The 15150-nt window shown below is 47.4% G+C and overlaps 6 protein-coding genes across 7 annotated transcripts; 3 read left to right on the top strand and 3 right to left on the bottom strand.

Moving 5' to 3' along the window:
- Positions 1–14: 14 nt before the first annotated feature.
- Positions 15–491, bottom strand: FOIG_06780 (uncharacterized protein; the record flags this gene model as incomplete). Its single annotated transcript, XM_031205996.1, has 1 exon — positions 15–491. The coding sequence occupies one exon, from the start codon at positions 489–491 to the stop codon at positions 15–17; it is 477 nt and encodes a 158-aa protein (XP_031064720.1).
- Positions 492–1703: 1212 nt separating this feature from the next.
- On the top strand, positions 1704–2272 carry FOIG_06779 (uncharacterized protein; the record flags this gene model as incomplete). Its single annotated transcript, XM_031205995.1, has 2 exons — positions 1704–1708; positions 1768–2272. 2 exons carry the CDS (start codon positions 1704–1706, stop codon positions 2270–2272), a joined length of 510 nt encoding a protein of 169 aa, XP_031064719.1.
- Positions 2273–3534: 1262 nt separating this feature from the next.
- On the top strand, positions 3535–3903 carry FOIG_06778 (uncharacterized protein; the record flags this gene model as incomplete). The annotated part of the gene is made up of 1 exon (XM_031205994.1): positions 3535–3903. The coding sequence occupies one exon, from the start codon at positions 3535–3537 to the stop codon at positions 3901–3903; it is 369 nt and encodes a 122-aa protein (XP_031064718.1).
- Positions 3904–5423: 1520 nt separating this feature from the next.
- On the bottom strand, positions 5424–10676 carry FOIG_06777 (uncharacterized protein). Of its 2 annotated transcripts, XM_031205993.1 has the most exons (3): positions 10539–10676; positions 6581–10479; positions 5424–6529 (listed from the first exon to the last, which is right to left on the bottom strand). In XM_031205993.1, exons 2-3 carry the CDS (start codon positions 10470–10472, stop codon positions 5652–5654), a joined length of 4770 nt encoding a protein of 1589 aa, XP_031064717.1. In that variant the 5' UTR covers positions 10473–10479; positions 10539–10676; the 3' UTR covers positions 5424–5651. The 2 variants fall into 2 exon arrangements, with proteins under 2 accessions (XP_031064717.1, XP_031064716.1); XM_031205992.1 differs by having other exon boundaries at positions 6581–10676.
- A 250-nt stretch (positions 10677–10926) lies between these two features.
- On the top strand, positions 10927–13958 carry FOIG_06776 (uncharacterized protein). Its single transcript, XM_031205991.1, has 2 exons — positions 10927–10962; positions 11037–13958. Exon 2 carries the CDS (start codon positions 11349–11351, stop codon positions 13815–13817), a length of 2469 nt encoding a protein of 822 aa, XP_031064715.1. The 5' UTR covers positions 10927–10962; positions 11037–11348; the 3' UTR covers positions 13818–13958.
- Positions 13902–14800, bottom strand: FOIG_06775 (uncharacterized protein; the record flags this gene model as incomplete). Its single annotated transcript, XM_031205990.1, has 2 exons — positions 13902–14686; positions 14740–14800. 2 exons carry the CDS (start codon positions 14798–14800, stop codon positions 13902–13904), a joined length of 846 nt encoding a protein of 281 aa, XP_031064714.1.
- Between the last annotated feature and the right edge of the window lie 350 nt (positions 14801–15150).

Here is a 15150-nt window from a genome sequence, read left to right as displayed (position 1 = left end):
TCCACAAGAACAGTTTATTTCCCTCCTCGAGTGATTTTGACAACCCTATCCTGCCAGTAAACAACATACGCGTTTCCATTTAGATCCATGGCAAAGTCATCCGGTGCATAAGGGGAGCCCTTTTCAAGCTTGGCAAGAACCTCGAAATCGCCAAGTTTGTTTCCCATATCATCAATCTTGACTCGATTGAAGGACTGATGAGCGGTGTTGGTGAAGTACAGGTAGTCATTGAAAATCTTGATCCCGTTTACACCAACGGGGAAAGGCCCGCCAGAAACTGGAGCAAGTGCTTTGTCTTTGATGGCTACTTCAACATGTCCAGTAGTTGTATCGATTCTCAGAATCTCACCCCTTTCGGCATCAGCAGCAAGAATGATGTGTCTATGGCGTGGCAATGCCAAGATGCCATTGACCGGCCCGTACTTGGACTTCTGAAAGACAGTAGAGACGGAGACCTTATCACCATCAAACTTGAGAAGGGAAAGGTTCATGGTGTCGTTCTGATACATCCCCTCAAAGATACCTCCAATAACAGCAAAGACATCTTACCCAACCTCCGCGATACCAGACAGTGCGTTCACTCCCTCGACTTTGAAAATAGCGCGGGGTTCAGCAGGGGTACTGTTCGGAGAGAAAGAATATACTTTGCCTTCTCCGATTGTAGTCATCAGAAGATCGCCGTTGGAACGAATGGCAACGTTTTCGATCCAAGTGTGTGGAATTTGGACGAGTTCAAGGGCCTTTGGTTGGAGCGAGGAGTAGTAAAAGGCTCCGGCACTGATGAAAGCTATGAGACTTGCCGTGAGTGCATAACGCATGATGGATTAGATCTTATGATTAATATGGTGACTTGAGATGGTAGATGCAGGGTGAGCTTGATGTTGTTAGTCTTCAATTATTGGGTTACGAGAAGCTATTGATGAGGGAATGTGAGTATTTATGTGATCGATGGATATCTTGATCAACACCTGTTTGTCAGCCCCGGATTTAAGCTACTTGATTACGCGATTCGTATACCAAGTCTTATGATGGTAAAGGAATCCATTGGAACGACCCGATACAGGGTCTCAAAGTTATGAATAGTCGTGATTGGCCAGACTGGCTAACCCCATTGCCTAATTTCGTATTCACAGCTTCATGATTGGCCAACCATATTCTCCGAAACGAGAGCTGTTCCTTCGGTGGACTGCCAAGAATAACAAGTTGGACCCAATTCTTGAAGATACAATACAAAGGCTGCCTAGACTAGTTCTTTTCGTTCCATTCTTGACCGTTTCTTTGTGTTGGTCGCTGTTCTACAGAACATGTTACTGCTGACTTGAACTCTGGTACTCAGATGTTTGCTATATCCTATTCTAGCCTGACAGGCAGCCGCGGCATCACAGATTACAAGTGCACCTCATACTATGAATAGTCGCTCAAAGAACTATAGACAGAATCAAAGGAACTGCGATGGCGAAAGAGAGACTTTCATCATTTGACAAGACGGCAAAGGATAATTCACCCGCTGCCTAGTAGTAACATGTCGTTTTCATTCACTTGAGTAGACAGTCCAGAAACATATAAAGATTAGAGAACGGACATCTCATCCTTTCCATAATCTCAAAACCCACATCAAGAAACTGACTTTCAAACTCAACCCACAGTCTCTTACGAGTTGATCCTTGACGACAGGACTGAGCTGAGGGCCTTGAACTTTCAAGATGTCGTAAGTCATAACCCTGTCAATTCCGAGAATGTTCAGAGCCAGAGCTAACTACGTTAAAGTGACACAGACCAAAAGATCTGTCTCATCAGTCAACTGCAGAGCACTCTCGCCAATCATGCTGACGTGATGAGTCTCCTTCCACCCAATGATAGCATCGTGTCAAAGATGCGTGAAATCGACAGTATGTTGCAGGAACAGATTGCTTCGTTGGAACATGAAGTTGCAGAAGCAGAGCCTTCTACATCAGATGGTGGAGTGTCTACTGAATCTGCCCAAGCACCCCATACACTTGACGCTGTACCAAGAACACCTGTTCCAGCAACGGAGAGTGACGACTTGGCTGGGCCTTACGGAAGGGATCTTCCAGATAGGCCCATCACTTCAGAAGAGATGGAAAGATTTCGACAGCGGCCACCGCCTCTTGAAATCGTGGATGTTCAGAGGCCGATGGTCGTTTCTAATGTCAGGAGGAATGGGCAGAGAGAGCCATTCAGGAGTTCTGCATTGAACAGGCTGGTTCCCACGCCTGCCAATACACCGTTTTTGCATAAACCAATGAAATGAAAGCCATGCGAATTAGGTGGAGGTTGGTGAAGGCAGTAACGAGGGCTTGAGTCATATTGCTTTACTAGGAGAGAAGACTAGAAAACGAAAATGCGATATTTCTTTACTGTCTTCTTGGAAGTAGGTAAATAAATTGATTCCTTTTCCGCAACAGAAACTGGTGCTTTAGTCCGTGGATATATCCAGCCCCTCAGAGAGCAAGAAAATCTCTGACGTTTAGATCAGAGTGCCAAAATAAACTGGTCTAAAGGCGCGCTAAGATATACTAAACTTACCTAAGTCTTTTTATCACTCAGAAAACAGGCCCTAAGTTTTCTTGCCTCCCTTGCCAGGGAAGGCTATCGCATTTGGCTCTTTTATCGACAAGTGGTAGTGGGTAACCTTTCATTAACCTTTGTGAGACGCACGTAGAGCCGTTAACAAATTTCTCGATCACACCAAAGTGTGTTTCTCCGCGATGGTTTAATGGCCAGTGAAAGTCATGGTGTGCTATAGGATGTTATATCTGCGACCAGAGCCAACATGGTAGCCATTGGTTACAATAAAACGTTTATGCTCCCCTGGAAGTCCATGGAAAATAATGGAAGGTGTTGTTCTTGATTCGTTGTCTAGATCTGTCTCGTCGAGAGATCTGGTAAGGTTTGCCAACGAATCTAAATCTATCGGCAGCCTCTCACCATCAGGACAGCCTGTCTTTGGCGATCTCGGGCACTTTTTTGATATCAAATGTTTCGTAATTCCCTATCACAGAGAAAATCTTATTTCAAAGCAATTCGTCCATAACTGCGTACAATCGTCCATCGTGATCAACTCGACTCTTGTTGGCTTGCCTTTCGGATAGGGTTCAGTGTTTTTATTCGGTAGCGAGGTGAGGGCAGCTGTATGATTTGTCGGAAGTTTAACCTTATAATTGACTTGTGATGGGTATGCGACTTTCCTATTGCTCTCAACCTCCTTTTAAGTCTCCCTCCTTGAGGAGCAAGGGGAGACACCATCTGCTACTCCTAGATATGGACAAATCAGTCAAAATCTAGGTTTTTCTATTTAACTTAAGAGAAGACACATGGCCTTGAAACGTGTCTATAAATGAAGAGTAACCTGCCTGGTTACTCCCCTCCTTTTTCTTCATCAAACAATCCCCTCTTCCACATACAGACAGAGACACCATTATACCAACACTGAATCATCTTTCAACTCTCTTCTTCAAGCCCATCTCAACTACCAATCCAAACTATTCTCAGCATTACATTGCACTCATCACAATGTGTTGCGGAAGCTCTAGGGACAAAAGGGCGGCCAAGAGTCTTGCGCGTAAGACGGCTTCTGAGTATAGAAAGTCTGCTATTCCAAACATGGCGGCCCAGCCCATGAGGGCTTCTACCCCGAAGATGGCTCCTGGCGTCGCAAACGCTGGCCGCTGGCCTCCCAAAAGCTTCGCAGAGCCTAGCCGAAATTCCCTCGAACAACTCAGGCAGCAGGTGCAGAATGACATGGCCGCGAGTCCTGTCAGGGTGAACACGCCCTCACGGCCTGTTCACTACGAACAATACCAAAGACCCGCGGAAACAAAAGAAGATATCTGGGCCCGTACTCTCAGACAAAAGAAATCACGAGGCTCGAAATGGCGATAGATCGGTGGAATTTTGCATGAGCCAGTCTCGTTTACCTTTTCCCCCGTAGAGGTACCTGTTACATGAGAGCAGAGGCACAAATCCTATACCGCTTCTCAACACGATCCATTTGGTGATCCGGACGTCAACGATCACAGCAATGGCAAAAGTCAACCGGAAGTAGATGGTATCTAAGCTCAGAGGTTTCATACTTGATTCAGGATACCAACACTCCTCGCTCAGAGATAAATGATGTTGGTCTACCACCACGCACCAGTTTAGTCAATCCTTGATGTAGCTCATAGCTATGCAAGCAATGATATTCGATCCTTCTTTTCTCTAGAGAAAAAACCGAAAAACACACACACATAAAAGAAAGAAAAAAGGAAAAGATCTTATGTTCTCATTGGGCAATGTTATTACTTAGGAAACTGGTCCATTCTGAATTTGGGTACTGGCTTGATTTGAAACGATCAGAAGGCAAGGGAAAGGGTTAGATGCTTGGGTAGGACAGGGGTCTAGGGGCTTGGTCTCAATGCGACGATGGCTTGATTTCCTCCGGGATTCAGGGTCTTCTAGAACTTGGGCAATTAATTGAATATAAATTCACTTCTTGGATCGGGTTCTTGGCGACTGAATAAGCCTAAGCCGCGAAGCGCCGCCTGCGTTAATAGGTCACCGATATTGGATAATTCCAGACGCCGCCTAGCAATTCTGAAAGTAACTGCGTCTTATCCAGAGACTAGAAGTAGCTCTGAGGCTTGAGTCAAGTTTTTAAGTTCTTGCAAAATGCTTACCAACGTGAATTCGGTCAACCATTTCACACATATCATTCAAGATGACTCCGTCGCTGAAGAAAGCCACCGCGTCTGATCTTTGGCTTCCATCCTGTTCTTGTATCTTGAAGATGTCGACATTATTTTAAGAGCTCTTTGGGGGGCCTAAAAACCGGCGACTGACGTCTAAACGAAACACCACTTCTGCTCAGATCGCTATTAGTGATGGGTCTCCACCATAGTTCACAAGGATCCTTCCCCTGCTGTTGTTGTATATAACGTGCCAATGCAAAAGAACTCGGCACGTCAACACAACGCTATGGTGGCAGGTTGTAGATGTTCTGGACATACTAGAGGCAGCCGTATCGACGTCAATAAGGTCAATTTTGTGAGGCCTGCCGGATATAAATGCTCTTACGAGGTGCCAGGATCGGTACTAAGTTCTATTAGTGACTATAATCTCTCAGTCACAAATTTCAACTGCAAATAACAAATCTAGCTCACGATAGCTGGGGTCAATGTACAGCATTGAGTTGAGGCTGGGGAGCCATCGTACCATATATCGCTCGACGGAACAGCCTTTCCTACCTGCGGGTGTCCATCTAGAACGAGATAAAAATGTTTCAAGTCCTTTTCTTCGAATTCCGGACTTGCGCAGTAAATAATGGAATGACTCTGTTGTGTGCTAGGAGTGGACACTGTAGATATAGACGAGGCGTCAAAAAGCGAAGACTGGTTGGATAAGCCACGAGGGGTTTCTTGAGTCTTTTCTCTGGTTGTCTCTGAGCCTTTCATAGTAGAATGAATAGTCTAGGAAGATCCTAGCCACTATATACTGTATTTGACATACATACAGCAAGATATACTTCTTTACTCTCAGGTTCTGTAAGTCTATATAATCAAGTTCTATACAAAAAGCATGTAGCAACTTTTCAATGGAACACTCGAGCAAACTACGCCCCATCTAGCATCATTCGAACTTCGACTGCTCTACTACTCAGAATCGTAATCATTATATGCATCCCATTTCCTCTGCAAGTCTGGCGGCATCCCACAATATCCAACCGGCTGTTCAACCCCAGGACCCGGTTCCTCAGGCCGGTACATAATATCCTTCAACTTACCCGTGCCGCGCAGCAATTTGAGCATTTTCGGGGTCTTAGTATCCCTGTTATCGGGGTCCCAGAGATTGCTGATGTAGTAACTGAGGGAGTATACGATGCCTTCCCGGTCCGTATATAGATACCGCTCATTACGTCGCGCATCATGCGCCACATCAAGAGCCTCCAGCATAGCTTGCAGCGCATCTGGTCCTTCATCTATGGCGAAATGCAACACTGTCTTTCTTCGATTGCGCCAAGACAGATCCGTTTTTCTGGCAAGCAGCTGCATCGTCTTTACCCTTCGCTTCTCAAAAGAACCCTCAGCGTTGGCAACCCTACACCACGGCCGTGCCTCAGAGCGACACGCCACTACGAGAGGAACCATCATTCCAAAAGCCTCGTGTTCGAGATCTGCGCTGTGCCATTGTAGAAGCCACCGGACAAATTCTGGTAGCGCGAGCAAAGCAGCTGTGTGTAGTGACCCATTATTTACATCTTTACCGCCACCGAGAGAAATGTAGGCTTTCAGGTTGCCTAGATAAAGGGCCGCATCGCTTAAAGGCAGGTTTTGAGTCATGAATTTGGTGGGATCGGGTGTTTTGGGCTTCTGGCTTAGATATGAGAATGAACGTCCTGGAATAACACACATTCTTATGTCTTTGCCGTGTAATTTGAGGAGAGATTCAAGAACGGGGTTGCGTTTGGGGTCGAGCATACAGGCGAAAGCCGCTGATACCTGGGAACTGGGTGTCGAGTATAACAAATTTGCTTGTCATCGTCAGCCATCAAATCGATAAAAGCAGCTCAAGGGGTACTTACCATCATCTCCCTTGGCGACCAGAGCTAGTAGGGTTCTGTTTGATATCTTCAAGTCCGACATGAGTCCCCAAAGCAAAGGTGTAAGCGGCTCACGTTTCCACTGTTTGCATAAAGAAGCCGATTTCATCGTCCCCGCTGACACCCCGTAGTGCAGCAGCTTTTCTACCAAAGTCCCTCCGTCAGGGAACTTGGCCATAGCCTTGTACAGGAGAGTCGAGTCTCTGAGATGAGCTTTGCGTAATGCAGACATGCAAGTCTTCAGCCACGTGAGGACCTCCTTTTCCTTGGTGCAGTGCTCAATTAGAGCTAGAGTTACGGCGTCAACATTCGCATATGGACACATGGCTCTGAGAGCGGCTTCATTTCCCGCTTTGCAAGCTAGGACAAAACACTTGGCGCCGTCTGCACCCGGGCTAGCTCCTCGCTCAAGGAGCAGTTTCATGGTATCCATGTCCGGGGCATTCTTCAACGTGTCGATGAGTGCTAGGGTGAGTTTGTCCTCGGTGATTTTGTGTTTAAGAAGACTAGTATAAACCTTGACTCTGAGCGCTGGCTTTAGTGCCGAGGAGGTTCGTACCAAATCGAACGCTGCAGCAGCGGTATTATCGTCCCTGATAGATTGGATGAGCAGATCGGTAATCTCAGCTGATTTGAGTTTGAAAGCCAATTTTAGAGGGAGGAATTCCTTCAATCTCACATCAGCACCATGCTTGAGCAACAGTTTTACTATCCCCACGTCAGGAGTCCCCTCGTTAAGTGATATGATGAGTGCTGCCGAGGCAGTAGTGGTTGAAACACTTCCGGTGTTGAGCAAGGCTTCGTAAATCCAGAGACGCCTCTCGACCGCCATGGCTGAGGATACTGCTTGAGCAAAGCACGCATTTACAGCGCTGGTGGGCTCTACTTCGCGAACTAGTAGTGTGAATAATTCTTTGCTGCTTGTGGTGAGAGTCGCCTCGAGGTGAGCCGCCGTGACTTCTACACCACGTTTAATGAGCATCAACGGAACTACAGTAGAGTCTCCATGTTGTTCTACCATGGTACGCAGTAGGCTGGAAGTTTCGTTCTTCTTGAGCCCTGGCTTGGCGTCTAGTAATAGCCCTAGGACAGATTCTTTCTGATCGTGATTTAGCTTGGGCGATCTAAATGCCGCAATGCAAGCTGTGCTGATGGACTCCCCGCTTGGTCGACGTGAAAGCAGCATCTCCAAAATGGTCGTGGATCTTGAGGAGAACGCAGCAGCAATACCAAGAGATTTAGTGCTGACAAGTGGCTTGTGGGCAAGAAGGATCTTGAAGCCTCTGTCATCTCCTGACTTCGATAGAGCCTCCAGTGTTTCGTCGTATAGTACTTCAGACTGACCAATTTCCGCGTTACCAGCCTTATCGAGGAGGAGTCTCATCATTTCGAGCCTTGTTTCTCGAAGCTTTGTCTTCTTTGTCGCTGTAAAGCCAGTCTTGAGAGAAGTGGTAGTTGTATTAGCGAACAGCAAAGTCTTCAACAAGGTGATGTTGCTCTCCTGCACGGCAAACCGTATCATCACGCCCTGCTGAAGGTTTATATCGAGGCCATACTTCATGAGACAAGTAATAATAGCAGCCATGTTTGGATGGTCCTCCAGTAAGTTTGGGACCTCTGTAAAGTCTATCCCTGATCCATTTGATTGAAGCACTAGCTCCAATGTCTGTGTATCGGCACTACTCGTCTCAAGCAGTGAGGGAAGAAGTATCTGAACAGCAGCTTTCGTCACCGGACAAGCTTTGCATAGAATCTCGAGCCTGGTGTAGTCATTCAATGCAGCTGCGTAAGCATTACCCTGGTTATAGTTCGCATCTGCACCATGCTTAACCAACAAACGGATAATATCCAATGCACGAGGGCTCTTGGATCCAGCGGCTACCAGGAGTGTCTTGTCAAGACCTATTCCTCTCGCGCCATTGTTGAGAAGGAAATGTATGATATCGTACGTGAGATTGCCACCGTTCTCTGCGATGCGCGAAAAGGTCTTGGGCAGGGCTTCTGATATTAGTGCCGTGTGGGGAAAGGATTTACAGACAATCTCTATGACTGGGAGAGATGCTTTGTGAATTGCGAGGTGAAAAACATTTAATCTGCCCTCTTTTCCAGGCAGTGGTAACTGATATCGGAGTATAACCTTAAGGAGCTCCAGATCGGGGTCGGGAGATTGAATGGTAAGACACAGTTGTTCAAGGAGAGCTTCTTTCCATATACCTTTATCAGCGAGCATTTTGACAGCTATGCGTCGAATTGCTGGATTTATAATCTTCATTGCGTCTGATAGTGCAGGAGAAAGCTCGTCGTCGCTGATATCCCCTTGCAGTAGGATCCTCAGCATCTGGACATCAGCAAAGCTGAGAGCCATTTGGATGGACTTGTACGTGATGGTTGCACCCATTCTCTGGAATACATCAACAGCACGATGATGCCTTTTGGAAATGGCTTCGATGAACTTTTGATCCAGTGGTTGTCCTCCAAATTGTAAGTCGTTTGCAGCCAACATACTCAGAAAACGAAGCATGTCGTCCTCTGAAGTGTCAAACCGGACAAGTGACAGCAGGTTTGGAACGTCGTCTCTTCCTCTGATGGCGGCAAGCATTATTCCGAGAATGGAAAAGTCCATCATAGACACAGCCTCCTCGATGGATGGACGTACTCCGGCTTTGATTAGAAGGTTGATCATGGAGGTCCTTTTGGCCATGACGCTGTAAGACATCTCTTGCCGAAGGGCCGGCACGTCTCTTAGAAGATTTGTTTCATCAAGGAGGCAATAGAGCGTATATCTTGTCTCGTAATCGGGGTTTCCCGAGATGCGCTCGCATGCTTGTACGGCAACATTCTCATGCTCGACTCCGTTTCCTGTAGTGCTTAAGAAAGATGCAGCACTGAATTTCTGAACGGAAAACATGGGAGGCTTCATGGAGGTTCGAGTAGTCAGGTAGGAAAGAAGAACAGCGACAGCGGCAACATTGTTCGCATCGATGGCTTTGAGAAGATATTCCCCGGTTGCGATATCTGGTCGGTGATGAATGCATTGAAGCAGAATTCCTGTCTCGCATATCCCGCGGGAACCCCCTTCAATGTTTGCTTCCAGGGAGTATTGCCAGTCCTCGACATTCATACCCTTTGGAGCCGAAAGCAAAAGCCCTATAACATCGACGTCGTTCTTGGTAATAGATAGTCGCACATAATCTTTGCATATGGGTAAGATGCACGCTCCAAAGCTTAGAAGAAGCTTCATTGGGGGAATGTCGCGTCTGGCGAGCGCAATCACAAAGGCTTGATTCAACAGATTCGGCCCTGCGCCATACCGGCACAGGAGATGGATGTACGGTATGTTTTCCTGGCCCGTGACAATGCTCAACCAATTAGACAATCCATTGTTTGAAGAAGTTGAGCGACGAAAGATGCTGGATTGCCTCTTTTGTAACTTGCTGTCTTTGAAGTGCTCCCACAGCTCATCCAGCGAGTCAATGTGCACAGAAGCAAGCACTGCATGCGCTACCTGCACATCGGGCAACGGAGCCGCCGAGAGAAGCTCATTCAAAGCCTTTCCAACCTCATGTTTTGTAAAAGTCCATCTTTCTTCATTCAGCTTCAAGTTTCTTCGGCTCGGTACGCGCAAGAGATGTCTCTTTTGTTGATCTGGCGGGCGGTAGCCTGCATCGCTTGTACGTGCCCTCACGAGCAATGCACGTGCAGCACTGCGATGTTCAACAGTTGTCGAGGCTTCATAGTCGATCGGCGAAGGAGTTTTGAGCGTCTCGAGTGGGGAGGGAGGGGAGAGGCCGGCATAGCGAGAGAGGATATCGAGATTGGGGGAAAAGGTTGAGCCAACAACAAGGCTCGAGAGAACACCATTTTGACTATCCATCCTCCAGCTATTACATATCTATTGGCACTGGGATGGTGAGTAGGCAAGTGTACTGTCGATACGCACCGAAACGAATGGCATTTCGAAAGTGAGAATGAAATGATAGAGTAGTAAAATTACAATCAGCCCGGCTACCAAAACCAAGGCCATCTCTGTCACCGAGTCCCAGTCCGGGTACGAGTCTTTCAGCTCGCGAAACGAGCCAATCGCCCTGAAAGTGAGGCGCCGGGGTGCTTCAAAAATAGGCATTGTGTAAGTACCGAACCCCTCTTCAGCCGCACGCAGACAGCCCGTCTGATTTTCGACTTATCCGCTGGGCTTTGCAGCCACCAGGTGATAAGTCGCCTTAGCTGCAGCATTGTGTAGGCTACGTGTCAGTCAGTCATAGAGCATCAGTGAAAATAAGGCTCTCGTGGGCAATTGTTCTTCCTTTGTAATTGTTCATACAAACCTCGTCCTTCAGGGAATGATTCAAATGCTAAATACTCGAGTATGCTTAACATATTCTTCCAATTCCATTGTTACCTGTGGCTGGTTTTGTGGAGCAATCGGCTAATCTGCTAGATTGAAAATGTCGTTCTGAACGACTGCTTTCATGAAATAAGGCTCCGGCCTCCACGGTCGCTTTGGCCCCCATGTCTGGATGCATGGGGGCTTGCAGATGGCTTGAAAATATAGGCAGTCATCTCTTTTTTCAGGTTCATTGGTGCCCCCAACTCTGGATGTACAGCTGTGTCCAGGCCTCGGCCGGGTGGCCATCTCGTCTCATATATGATGATAAACCGATGGCGACTCACTCAAGTTTTGTTACTCCGTTAGACCATTCACCCATACTTTGCCATCCGCTCGGTGAATGCTACAGCAGTCTGAATCACCATGGACCCTTCACGCGATCCATCTGCCTCGGTCAAGCGATCCGTCAAGTCCAACACTAGAAGCTCCAAAGACAGTATTGCCAGACTTGCAGATGATCTTCTTCGTCAATCTCTTACACGCAAGCCTGAAATTGCTGCCCAAGAAGCATCAACGTTGAAGGCCAAGACGCCCCGGTCCTCAGCAAGCGTCACTCGCTCAAGCATATCCAAAGCCAGAGGCTCCTCTGCAGCAGATGAATTGCTCCGCGCCTCTTTGGTTAGTGATGCTTCAGGTTCTGGGCCAAGCGTACCACCTTCCTATCGAACCCATAACAATGTTCCAAGCCCATCGTCAGTAAGCAGAGTCAAAGATAGCTCGACTATCTCGGCTACTTACAGCAAGAGTCGGCTATCAGCACTCAAGTCAGAAGTTGCGCGTGCCAACGCTGCAGCTCCAGCTTACTCCAAATCTGACTTGTTCAAAAGCTCCTGTTCCACTGATATCCTCTTCCTGCTTGACACAACATACTCTATGAATAGCTACATCGAGACAGCAAAGAATCAAATCCGATCCATCGTCAAAGAGATCAAAGAGGTTTTCTTAAACGAGTCAAATGTGCGTGTCGCGGTGGTTGGATACAAAGACCATGGCGATGAGCCCAACATAGAATTCCTCGACTTCACTACATCTGTCACGGAGGTGTACAACTTCTTGGCCAGCCTTCAGGCATCTGGTGGTGGAGACATCCCCGAGGATGTTCTGGGTGGTATACAGAAGGCTATCAATGCCTCATGGATGCAGCAGACCAGATGTCTGATCCACATCGCCGATGCCCCTCCTCATGGACATGCTCTACATGACTACGAGGAGAGTGATGATGACTACTACAGAACAGCCAGTGAACCCCATGGTCTCACACATGCAAATCTTCTCAGTCGACTTGTCAAACTCAAGGTCAACTATGCTCTTCTCCGAATCAACTCATCTACCGACCGGATGGCCCTTGAATTTGGTAAGTCCTACGGCTGTGGTTTCTCGGGGGCCGACGTAAAGCTCCATGAAAAGAATTCGTACAACATGGCGATTGAGGACTCGCTCATCTTGGCCAAGTCACGGGCCAAGAGAACAGCCACGAGCACTGGGCCTCTTTTCGAAGAACTACAGCTCGGAACTGGATACACAGCCATCAAGCATTTAGTTGTCAGCACGGTCACGTCTTCAGTATCGCGTACAGCAAACCGCTTGACTCTGGCAATGAGGGGCGGGAGCCGCGGTGGCTCGCACATGTTTGGGCGCCCAGAGTTGACCGCTATCTTGGAAGATGGCAGCGTTGCGAGAAGTTTGACCAGCAAAGGCGTTGCTCTTGAGACATCACCACCGCGCTGGAATACTCCTGGCTGGCTAGACAAGAAGCTAGCCACGGAGGGCTTCTGTTTAGACTTGAGTGTCCATGGAGCTGATACTCTGGATGCAATGTTGGACAACGACGAGAACATCAAGCTTGGACTTATCAAGCTCGATATCAACGCACGTTCCAAGCCTTTTGCTGAAGGATCCCTGCGCGTCGCAGCGTATGCTCGCCCAGCTGCAACCACAAGTAAATTCGTTCTCAAATCATTCAAACACCCTGAACACAGACTAGCCAATCTAATTGAGGATATGCGAATGCAAGCACTCTGCAAAGCATTTGCGCTAGAGTTCAACGGGCTTGTCAAGTCTTCGAAGCCTATCGATTTTATCACTACGCTTTGTCTTCAGGACATGTCTCGCGGATCTAAATCAGACGACAATTTATCGCTGGAGCCGTTCATTGATGGCGAGTACATCAAGTACAACAGCAACGGGGCTTATGTTCTGGAAGACGACAGTAATCCATTCAACGAGATTGCGCAAGCCTTCTCACATTTCACCTTTGAGCGCTCCTGGGGCCATTTCCTCGTCACGGATCTTCAAGGTGTAGGAAACTCCTTCACTGATCCTGCAATCCAGACCAAGGATCCTGAACGCTTCAAACTCGGCGAAACGAACCTTGGTGAAGAAGGGTTCAAGTTCTTCTTCGCCTTGCACGAATGCAAAAAGACATGTCGTCAGCTGGGGCTTCTGACAAACAAGGAAATGCTTATGTCTGGCAAGTTCACATTCAGATCAAAATGGCCAGCCATGGACCCGACCGTTTGCTGCTCCAACAAACTATGTCGCAAGATTATCCGACTTGCAACAGCTAACAAATCGTCTGAGTATCCTGAGCATAACTGGTGCGATGGGTGTTTCCCGCAACTGAAGCTTAGTGAGGCAAAGGTGGCATGTGGAGGATCGAAACATAATTTTCAAGTCTCAAGGTTTTATCATGAGAGTCAAGGCGAAAGCACACCGACTGTATGTGAAGAGCATAGGGAGAAGGATACCACTATTACTAGTGTTGTTGGAGGTGGGCTGTGGGAGACTACCAAGTCGACTGAGAAGAAAGAGATTTTAGGGCGATTATGGTAGACTTCTAGGTTATTATTCAAGGATAATAGCACATTAATTCGATCTAGCACCATCCACATGATGCCACACATAGATACCCACTCGTTAAACATGGTCACGTTTGCATCCGCCTCCACAGCGTATACAACCATTACAACTCACCCCCTTGGCCATCTCAGAACAGCGCGGTGCAGTCTTGGTGGTGAACATCTCTTCAGTAAAACCTCTATAGCAAGAAAGCCGGCGCTCAGAGTTGAACGTCCGGACCATCTCAGGCGCAGCACGTCGGACGAAGTCAGCTTCAACCCACGAGGCTTCAGAAGCGCTGTATCCAGTCCAATGAATCCAGTATTCCTCTTGTTCGCCACCGTTCGGAAGGTAGAAAGCGCGATAGCCTAGAACACAAAATACGTGACGCTTTCCTATACCAGTAGCATACTCTCGACTTCCAGAGAGCCGCCAGAAATCGATGACTGCTGGCTCGTTGATCTTCTGTACGTTCTCCTCTCTCAGTATGATGGGTTGCATGTTGGGAAATCTGACTTCGAGGTAGACTGTGTCCGGTTCTTCAACGTAGAAGTTGAGAATTTCTAGATCAGATGAAGCCTGAGTGTCCGGAAAAGGAAGAATATTATGACCTGGAATTGTTTTACGGGTGACGTTGAGAGTCTCTTCATCTTTATTTGTAGACATAGGAGACGGCCAATGTGTACCAGGTCTCAAAAATGAGTTCCCTATGGAAAAGTTGAAGCGCGGGAAGTAATCGTCTGCTGGATCATCAGTCCCCATCATCGGTTGAGATGAAGACTCCCTTCGAAGAGATGGTTTGCTTGAGACCCTGGGAAGGTGTTGATCTAGAGGAGACACAACTGATTCGCGACGGCGAAGACCTGATATCCTGGTTAATATTGTTAAGGCACTAGACATTGAACAACCGACTTACCTTGTGAAGCTATAGAGAAATTCCATTGCGCAAGAGTCGCTCTGATAGTCTCGGATGACATCGTGCCAGCGATGATGCGTATCGAGATTGGGGTTAGGAAAGGTTAGCGAGGCAATAACTCCAATAGACTAGAGTTGCGAGCCAGCGTAGCCTGCGGAGCAGAAGAAAGCAGTTGAAGAGTTTAGTTCAAGAAAAGGGAACTTGTCAAGTCTTATAAGTCAAAGGAACATGCTCCTCGTGAGTTCATCATTCTTTAATCTTGGCAACATGTACATGCAACAGACTGCTGCATATGGTCCGAGCTGCTCGTGCAACCATTTAATCTGCATGCTAAGCAATATGAATAGGCTCCCTTTGTTGCTCATTCAATGCAGCATTTACGGTGAGGATAATGCTAAAGGTGGAATGCCA

This window comes from Fusarium odoratissimum, assembly GCF_000260195.1.
Source record: "Fusarium odoratissimum NRRL 54006 unplaced genomic scaffold supercont1.9, whole genome shotgun sequence".
NCBI lineage: Eukaryota > Fungi > Ascomycota > Sordariomycetes > Hypocreales > Nectriaceae > Fusarium > Fusarium odoratissimum.
This window is presented reverse-complemented; position numbering and strand designations above follow the sequence as displayed.